Here is a 10532-nt window from a genome sequence, read left to right as displayed (position 1 = left end):
TATGTTCTTTTTGTACATAAGAAACAATGCTAGTAATAATAACTTCTCAGTTAAGAGAAGCAGAAAAATGTTCCTTATTTTAGTATTTCCTTTCTTGCATCACTACTACCTAGTATATAGACAGCTGTGCATGTGTGCTTTTTGGATGAATGCGAGACCTGTACATTCACTGTTTACCTTCTACCCTCCACTTTGCCTGCCACCTTGTTCGCCATTTTATTCCTCATTAATTCTTCCTCCTGAGGGCTAACTGGGAAGGAAAGGAGGTGAACTTCAGGTCAGTCAGGCATGCTTCGCTTCCAAAGCAGTTAAATCTCAGTGCAATAAACTTTAAAGACCTGTCTAAATTCTTTTGTGTCATTTAAGATTTTGTTCCATCCAACTGATTGAACAGGCCTGCCAATCAAAACTTGGACATCCTTGTGATTGATATATTGGTTAATAGTTGTAACAGTGTCTGACCTACCTCCGGAAAATTTTGTAGTAAGTTAAGAGTCTGTCTAAAAAAACGAAGGAACTCTAAGTTGCTCAGTACTTATTACATGAGAAACTCAACTGTGTGGTTTACATCGCTTATCTTTTATGGTTTACAATTACCAAAAAAAGTAGATACTATTTTATAGATGTGGAAACTGAGGCTCACTCTGAGTAGTCCGTCAGTTTGTAAAGAAAAACCCTGGCTAACAGTCTCCAAAGCACAGGCCATTTACAAAGGAGGACTGGAGATTGCTGGTGGCTTTCACTTATCTATGCTGTCCACACTTAAACATGGGTAATTGAAACCCGACCCTATGTTCCTTTCCAAAATCTCCAAGGAATCTGGCTGCAGAGACTTCATAGATAACTCCTTTCAGCAGCTGAGAAACAAAATACTTCTGTGGAATAAAAAGTCTTTATTTCAATGGGTTTTTTTCCTTCTTAAAAAAAAGAAAGAGAATCCACTACAGCACTTAACAAGAATATTAACAGAATGGACAAGTCTTCAAATCTGGCTGTGCAGACTACGGAGGAAATGGTGGCAGCATTAGGGCACTTTGGCCTAAGATGCTAAAGACACAATGTAATGAACAGCTGGGGATTTCAGAGACACGATTGTGAGACACAGAAAACCCAATTGTAGGCCATCCTCACTAAAGGTAGCTGCAGGGCTGGGGTTGCTTCTGCAAACCTCGCCCCTCGCTCTCGATCAGGCGGGTGTCGCCAGCTGCCGCAGCGCCCACGGCGGCCCACGCCTTCCTGCCCCCAAGGACCAGCCAAGGCTGACGCCGCGGGGACTCGGCAGCGCGCCCCCATCCTCTGCACACGTGACGGCGGGGCAGTTTTCCTTCTCCCCTCCCCCTTCCCGAAACCCCTCCTTCTCCTGAGAGGCTGCGGCTCTCTATTGCGCTACTACAGCAATGACCGCCGTGCCAGCCAATCAGAACGCGACTCTTCAAGTAAGACCCGCCCCCTGATGGTCCTCAGGTTCCTTCCCGCTCACACAGGAGTCACTTCCGAAGAAAGAGAACCGCCATGAAGAGAGCCGGGGGTGCCGCCCACCTCCGCTCCGACAGCCTCCCGGAGTCCCAGCAGCAAGACGGCAACCACGCACCCAACTTCTCCAGCCACAGCTCATGCCGCCGTCGCCAGCGGCGCCGACATGACAAGGCGCTGCATGCTCACTAGACCAGGTTTCCCCTCATCCCCAGCCCCGGGGTCGTCGCCCCCGCGCTGTCATCTGAGACCGGGTAGTACCGTCCCTGCTGCAGCGGGAAAGAGAACACAGAGTCCTGGGGAAAGGTACCGTGCGGAGGGCTTGAGAAGGGGCCGGGTCGCGGGGGCAAGGGTATGAGGGAGGATTGCAGACGGCCGCTCTTCCAGCTCCCGCCATCCTCCGCGAGCTCAGGCCTCTGTTTTCCGGGGCCTGGCAAACCCCCGCCCCGCCTTCGCGCGGGGGCTCCTGGGAGTTCGAGTTTTCTTCTCTGTAGTTGGGACGCTGTCCTCGGTCTAGTGACCACCTCCGAGGTGGCTAGGGAGATCCCGCCTTAGGTAGAACGTAATTTTTGTCCTTTACGATAGCTGGACCCGGGGCCCTAACCGGTTAATGCATATTTACGTGGTTTCTGTTGTCAGTTTTACTGATCCTAGTGGTTTAATAGTACAAATCTTTCTGTCGTGTGGGTGAAATTATGTAAGATGTGATGAGGAAAACCCTTCCACTACTTTATAGTTCAATATACACGGTAATTCATACTTGAAAAAACATGTATATTTGGCGTGTGATATGTTTTCTCCAGTAACTTTACTTCTCGCCAAGAGGCCAGTTACTATGTAAACATTTTGTGGGAGCCTATGTGATGAGATGGGGAGTTCCTCAAATGACATCCTCTGACAATAAAACGTATTTACATTCTCTACACACTTGGTACTGTCTTTTTTATTTTAAGTTTAAAAGCTTGTAACATAAGTTTAACAGTAAATTTATCTTCTAACATTGTGGTACAGATCCACAATCCCTTGTCTTATTTCGGAAAGTCAGAAAGGTATGAAAACCCAAAGTTTTCAATAGGTTTGGCACCACATCTTACTTGGCAGCCAAACGTGACTCGAATTAATGGAAGCTGTATAAGGTCTTTATCCCATTAAGTGTAAGTATTCATAAGTTTTGCTGGAGAAATATTAATGAGCTTGCTTACAGAGTTCAGTGTCAGACCCCACTGGGGGGCTTTACATATTGCATCCAAGTTACCCCCTTTCTAAAATCTAGTACGTTCAGCGAATTAACATACATTTGGCCGCAAAAGTTTCAGATAAGGATTTGTGAGCTGTTAGTTTGTGAGTTTTTGTATTAGTGTATGTGCTGTCAAAGCGAGCATAAGTTTTTTAACTAGTTATAAATAAGTAATAAACATTTCTGTGCATATGAACGTAGCAAACGGTTCTTTCTTGAAAGTTACATTCATAGTTTACAAATTTCTTGTATGTTTACTCAAAACCATTTTCTCTTGTATATTTCTTGAAAAGGAGCCAGGGATCAATATTTTAGGGAAGAGATATAGTGTTACTTTTCGTAATTAATGTAAAAGCATTTAATATTGTTTTGAATTCATTAACTGCTTCTTAATCCTGTGCCATCTCTCTTTCCTCAACCAATAACTGAAGGCATCATCCTGTGCTTTACAGAACCTCTAACATTTCTTTCTTTACTCTCCTGTCGTGGAATTAATTTGCCTGATATAATTTATGAAACCAAATGCATAGATTCTTCCATCACTCATATTCATTTAATAACCACTTAGCTTTTCTACCAACATCTCAAACAAACATTGTAAACTCTCAGTAAACCATTAAAGATGGGCATTACTCTTTTAATGTGGCCAGTAAAGTGGACAAGATTTAGAAACTTAACCTTCAAGGGTCTTGGATTGTTCCAAGTTTTCTCTGAGTATTCCAATCTCATAGTGGATAAATGTTTAGATAAACTTACGGAGTATGGCTTATTCTCTTTCAGTAAAATAAATTCATTTTAGCAAAATTTGCCAAAAAGTTAATTTTTTTGTCTTGCACATAATAACATCCCTCTTTATGCAGCTGACAAATCACTCTACATGAACAAATCAGAGTACAAATTCTGGTAATATGATCCTGTTTCACTTTGTGTCCATTGTAGGGTGCAGAAGTCTTTAAAAATTAAAATAATTTGGTTTTTGTTATTGTTTACTTGTTAACTTTCTTCCTCCTTTTCTCTTGGTGTTTTTCCAAGGCAGCGCATTATTTTTGTAAATATCGTAAGAATTCTTAAATTAAAAATTTAAGATTTTGAAACACTACTTACTTAGTTGTGAAGACTTATTCCAATTTCTGCTGTTACTTAGATCAGCATCTTACTGTAGTGTATAAAGAGGGTAGTATAAGGTTGACACTTGTTCCTTTCTGCCTTTTGCCTAGCACACTCTTCATCTGGCTCACCAGACCAGCCAAATCACCCATATTGCCATTCTACCATCTATTCTGGTTATGAGTCTGTTCCGGTTTTACTCAGTTTTTACAATCTCCATTATTCATTCAGCAAACATCTATTAAGCCTTATTTTGTACTAGTGAGTAAATATATCAAGGAGTAGGATCAGATCCTTTCAACATCTTCTATTCTATGTAACATCTAGCTTTTCAGTCCTAGGAAGCACTTTACCAATTCTCTAGATCCACACTCCAATTTAGTCACTTTAGTACTATAGATTATATAAGCCTCAGTTGGGCTTTTATAAATTTACTCCTACAAGAAGTGGTGAATTTTATTTTCAGTTTTTTATAATCAAAGCATTATTGCCGTTGTCAGAATTTGATTAAACCAGGTAGTGAAATCCAGCCTCTATTCTATAAATCTACTAGTGTTTTCCACTTAATCTGAATTATTGAGGTTTTAATATTTGCTTATTGATACCATATTAGTTATGCTTTTATTTTCAGGAAGCAGTCAATTATAGATTTCTTCAGATCAGCTTCAAAACAAGGTATGTACACTACTAATGCATTTTTTTGTGGGATTTTTTTGGGGGGAGGGAGAAGGATTCAATTTTAAAATCTCTAAATTCTTATTAAGTTGATTAAAACACAGTGTTCAAAATTGAAACTATAATGAAAATGCAGTTTTATACAAAGATAAACACGTTCTAAACATGAAAAACTCTTTGTTGTTATACTTTCTTACATTTAAAATTATTCCGGTCAATAATTTTCATAGTGCATACTATTTTGATTCTCTGATAGAATAACTTATTTCATAAATAGAGCTGTAGGGAGCTTACATGGTATTGTAAAAGGGAACTTATGTTCTAATTAATTTGGAATTTTTTGTGATGGATTAGCATTTTAAATGTTAATAATCTAAATATTTATACAAAATGTAATAACTAGTATATATTTAATAACATGCAATTTGTGTTTTAATTGACTATTTAGACAAACATATGTTGGATTCTCCACAAAAATCAAACATCAAATATGGAGGAAGTGGTTTGTCCATCACTGGAACAGAGCAATTTGAAAGGAAACTATCCTCACCAAAAAAACTTAAACCCAAAAGGATGCCATCAGAAAAGAGCCCTATTATAGAGGCTTTCATGAGAGGTGTTAAAGAGCACCCGAAAGATTGTGGTGTACATGAGTCATGTCGGCCTTATATGTCACTAACCAACTGTCCAAAGACAGTTACTAAAGTCTGTTTTCCTCCTCCCTATCACTTGTCAAAAGAGGTGAAAACACTAAAGAAAAAACATCGATCTCCAGAGAGAAGGAAGTCACTGTTCATTCATGGAAATAGCAGGGAGAAGAATGATAGAGATCGAGGCAAAACCAGTGCAGATTCCAAAAAGCAGGCCACAGTGACAGAAGCTGACATCTTCAAGAATACCTCCAGAAGTCTTAGCAGCAGGAGTAGCCTATCCAGGCACCACCCAGAGAGCCCACTGGGAGCTAAGTTCCAGTCGTCTCTAGCTTCTTACTGCAAAGAAAGAGAACAAAAAAAGTTGAGACGGGAGCAAATGGAGCAGAGAATCAACTCAGAAAATTCTTTCTCAGAAGCAAGCAATCTTTCCTTAAAATCTTCTGGTATAGGAAGAAATTGTCAACTAAGGCAGGAACAGAGTAAACAAAATGATGTCACACCTGGAAAGAGTAATCTTTCAAACCTGGTATGTGCAATAATTACTGAATTAGCTTGGCTACTGCTTTATATTTAGATACTATATCTAAAAATATTTAATAATTGTTAACATCACATTGGCATCTTTTGTTAAGGAAATACTGATACACAGTTTATATAGAAGCTAGTTTCATTAGGTTTTCTCCAACTAGCCATCAAACTCAGTAAAGCAGTGTTTCTTGCCCTTAACTTTTTCAGACCAGGAACAAAAGATCTTTCTTAATCAGGAAAATAAGCATTCTTCTTTTTTTTAGGCAAGTATAGTCATGTTTAAATTAGGCTGTGCTGAAGGGACATACTTGAGGAATGGGAAATCAAAAATAGCAGGAAGTAGTTTAGAATAGAGGTCCTCAAAATGTGGCCCCTGGGTTAGCAACATCAGCGTTACCTGGGAACTTGTTAGAAAAACAAATCTCAGGCCCCACCCCAGACCTACGGAACCAGACACTAGAGGCAGAGTTCAGCAATTGGCGATTAACAAGCCTTGCAGACGATTCTAACGCACTTTAAAGTTTGAGGATCTTTGGTTTAGATTGCATATAAATCTTAAATAATTGAGTATGGGTCTTAGAAAACTATCCAAATGCATCTTAACCTCATCAGATTTCTCTTTTGAGAATAATCCAAACTTAGATTAGCGTAAAAGCTATCCCTCTCCCCTGAAAAGTTAAGTTGTTAAGTATATGTTTTTCAAAGAGATTCTCTACGTACAGAGCAAATACAGAAAATCAGATAAAACGAAAGTACTATGTTGAAATGCTATGAGATTTTTAAAACCAGATACTAGACCAAAAATAAACCAAATTGACGGTTCTAGGAGTGAATGGAGATTGTTGCATTATATGTTGCTGGAAAATACATTTGTAAACGCATACGGTTTGCAAGGAGTTTGGTGCCTTTACCAGTGAGATTTGCTAATGATCAATAGATGTTAGTAATATTTGGTCCATTTTTATAAGATTTCAGTGTTTGCTGTTACATCAGTACTTAAACAGAAGTGTTGAAGAGTGAGTTGTAGCCATTTGATTGGCAAATACCAGGCTTACTATTTCTTTGTCAAAATAATGGTACACTGCTCTAATAAAATATTAATCTTGAGTTATTAGTACAAATCTAAATTTGCATTATGAAAACTGACTTTATGGCATTTTTACATTTTTATGATACAAATGCCCTTTGTTTTTATGATAAAACTTACGAATTTAAAATATTTTATTATAGAAATTTGACTTTTCCTCCAAATGTAGGTGCTTATTTTATTCAATCTAGAAATCTGTTTTAAGTGTTAGGAAGAAAAATGCATATTCTTTATTTCCCCGAACTCCTAATTAATTTTTTCTCATTTGCTAATAGGAAAATGGACATCTCTCAAGAAAAAGATCGTCCTCTGATTCGTGGGAACCTGCTTCAGGTAGAATCAAAATTAAACTTATGAATTTTTAAATAAATTTACATCTTAATGGCACTGTTTTTTAAAGCAAATTTGTTTAAATATGCAGTTCCCTTCCTAGAGGTGAATTGAGTGTCTCGGATTAGAGTTTGGTAAAATTATATTCAAAAGGAATATCCTTGAATTGAGTATGTATAACCTGTGGTTTATCTTGACTCTTCTCTGCCTCCTTCACGAGTTCTTAACAGTGTGTTTCTCATTTTGGTATTCAGTGTTCTACTTCTGGATCCTTGGCTACAATTAAACATAATCTTATATTCTTGGAATTGTGGACTGAGGGCTTCTTATTAAAGCTGCTTTGTATAAGGTTGAAACTGTTACCATGATCCAAAACAATGTTTCCTATATTTCAAAAAGATCCTTTTTTAATATCAAATTTCAAGGACACCTACATGATATTAGTTTGTACTTTTAGTATCTATTATGAGAAATGCATAATAACAAATAACTACTGTCAATTCGGTAATTCTTAAAGTATCTTTATCTTTTTTTAAACTAGAAAATAGAACAGTATAAAATTCAAACGCTGCAGAAATTTATAACACAGAAAATGAAAGGGCCCCTGAAATAACAACTGTTAATAGTTTGGTGCATCGAATTTTTTTTTCTGCTGTGACGGAAAATTGAAAAATGGACTTTACAAATTTCCATACTCAGTAAGATACATTGGACATAATGACAATAGCCAACATTTATTGAGCACTTATGTGTATCATATCCTCCTGTTCTATGTCTTTTTAATTTATTTGAGCCTCACATCCTTATAAGATGGCTACTTTTGGAGATGAGAAAACAGGTCCAGAGAGAGATCTGCCTCATCATTCTTCAGGTGTCGTGTAAAACTCTATGTTTTATATATTCTAGAGGTGCATTGCATTGTGACCAAGTGATCCTGAGTGTTAAAATCAATCTTTAGCCAAGCTGAAATCATACTTTACAGTCATAGAAGGTGTTTCTAGGATACAGGAAAGTTTGAAGTTTTATGTGGTTTTAAAAATTTATTTAATTTTTACAACATTGAGCAAATTTTAGTGAATTTTGACATTATAGTACAAGAACAATAATTTCTTGGCCATAAGATTGCTCCTGTCCTCACTGTGTTACATATTTGTGATACTAAATAAATGATTACTTGACACTGAGGTACATGGAAGAACAAAATACTTTTAGGCCAGTTCTGTCAGTATAAGGGGCTGCTGGTGGTGGTGTTGCAGCGAAGCTATTCAGCTTTTTTCCCTCTGATAATGACTACAATAAAAATTATCTTTAGTTCATGAGATTTTATCAATAGTAACTGAAGTAGTTTGACTTATATAATCTCATATTACTGAAGTTTTTGAACACTGCTTGAAAAAGATGCTTTCTACATATTCTCAGTCAGACTTAAGATGGTTGCCTTCACTTATATTTTTATTTCTAATTTGTATATTTTTCATAATCCTCATAATTGTATTATACTCTTAATATACATTTATACTTCAGTTGACTGTCAACAATATAAAGGACATAAGGGGATTTTTCTTTCACTCTAGATAATAGAAAGAATGCTTATCTTTATCTGATAGCGAATAGATATTAATAATCTAAAGGTTGTCTCATTCATATCACTGCTGTTAGTTATCAGTTGTGATGGTGCTATACATAATCACACATTCATTAATCACACACAAATATGGCCGAGGATTTCAGAAGTGTTGGTAGTGTAGACATTTGACTCTTTGGTCTTCCAGAGCCACATCTTTTGGCTGAATTCTGAGGTCCAATTTAATCCACCCCTAGTTTATTATTCCATAATTTGTTAATAACCAATCCTCTATTAATAAGGATTTGGATCTTTCCTTTTTTTCTTTTTACAAAATCAATTCCTATCTTATCTGAGTGTTTTATATACCAATAGATAATTGGTATATAAAACATTCAGTCTGCAGGTTGTACAAGGGGTGCAAAAAGAATCATGAAATTTTTGCAGTTAATCCACTGCCCTAGAGAGCTTGCAAAAAGGAGCCTGCCTGCAGTACCAATTCACCCTCCTCTTAATTCTAGATGTTAAAAGCTCTTAATAAGCTGATTTTTCCTAAATTTTGCCAATTTATCCTCCTGGATAAGTCTTCAATTCCTGAACAAAGCAGGAATTTCTCCTCATTACTAGCTGTATATAAATTGTCTGATTTCTCAAGGAAAATGGAATAAAGCTCAAACTGGAAGCTCTGTAGCTCTCTTTTTTTATAGCCCTCAAAATTTATATAATCAGTGTAAGTCTGCCCCGAGTCTTTCCTTTTCCATAGTTATTTGATTTCTCATCCTGCGCTATAAGGGACCCCTATCAGCTTTTACAAGGCATTTAACTTCAGAAAACTGAATGGGCATGAATGATTTCTTCAGGTAAAAGGAGATATCTGTAAAAGAATGGAGATAGGGGCATTTGTTTATAAACTCAATTTTCCAGATTATGTATTCATCAAGGTATCCAAATAATTGCTTAACTCGTGAGGTTTTTGTTTGTTTATTTTTGTTTTTAATCTACTGAGGATTTGGGGACATGGAGGATCTGTCCATGTGCAGAAGGAAACTTGATTTAGGGAAATTTTAATTTTTGAAAATACTAATTATATAAACAGTAAATTTCTAATGAATGATGAATTTTAAAAGTAATGAAATCACATTTTTAAACAATAAGAAATGTTTAAAAACTGGTTAATTCAAATATATGTGGTTATTAAAGTGCTTCTGGATGGAGCTCCTAACACAGCTTGTATTAGTTTCCTCGGGCTGCCATAACAAAGTACCAAAACCTGGGTGGCTTAAAACAACAGAAATTTATTATCTCATGGCTCTGGAAGCTAGAAATCCAAACTTAAGGTTTTCAGCAGGGCCAGGCTCTTTCTAACAAGTCTAAGGGAGAATCCTTTCTTGCCTCTTCTAGTTTCTGGTGTTTGCCCACAATCCTTGGCATATTGTGACTTGTAGATGCATCACTCCAGTCACACAGCATCTTCTTGCGTGTCTTCATGTCATCTTCCCTCTGCATGTCTGTCTCCATGTCCAGATTTCCTTTTTTATAATGATAGCAGTCATTGGATTAGGACCCACCCAAATGACCCTATTTTAATTTGATTATGCCCTGTAAAAGACGCTATTTCTAATTAAGGTCACATTATGAGGTTCTGAGAGTTAAGACTTCAACATATTTTGGGAGCCACAATTCAACCCTTAACATAGCTGAAGATTAGCGGGATACATGGGAAAGGATGAACAATTACATACTAGTGAGAAAGACTTGGATGAATTTTTTTTTAATTGAGAAATTAAAATTTACCTTCAACTAGTTACTGTATATATGTTTTATGGTGCTATAAATTTAGATATAGAAATGTTGCATTTCTGGAACCAGGAAGTCCTT

The 10532-nt window shown here is 36.9% G+C and overlaps 1 protein-coding gene across 2 annotated transcripts in view; it reads left to right on the top strand.

Moving 5' to 3' along the window:
• The first annotated feature begins 391 nt into the window (after positions 1-391).
• The window catches only part of SLF2 (SMC5-SMC6 complex localization factor 2), a 38925-nt gene continuing 28784 nt past the window's right edge, over positions 392-10532 (top strand). Inside the window, exons 1-4 of one of the 2 annotated variants that reach the window (XM_033130592.1) lie at positions 392-1779; positions 4449-4492; positions 4941-5671; positions 7036-7093. In XM_033130592.1, the coding sequence (XP_032986483.1) occupies positions 1640-1779; positions 4449-4492; positions 4941-5671; positions 7036-7093 (973 nt within the window). In that variant the 5' untranslated portion in view covers positions 392-1639. The remainder of the gene's footprint in view (positions 1780-4448; positions 4493-4940; positions 5672-7035; positions 7094-10532) is intronic. The other variant, XM_033130593.1, reaches the window with a different exon arrangement.

The sequence above is a fragment of the Rhinolophus ferrumequinum genome, chromosome 16 (genome assembly GCF_004115265.2).
Source record: "Rhinolophus ferrumequinum isolate MPI-CBG mRhiFer1 chromosome 16, mRhiFer1_v1.p, whole genome shotgun sequence".
In the NCBI taxonomy this organism is placed as follows: domain Eukaryota; kingdom Metazoa; phylum Chordata; class Mammalia; order Chiroptera; family Rhinolophidae; genus Rhinolophus; species Rhinolophus ferrumequinum.
Note: the sequence above shows the minus strand (reverse complement) of the source record. Positions and strands in the feature narration are given on the sequence as shown.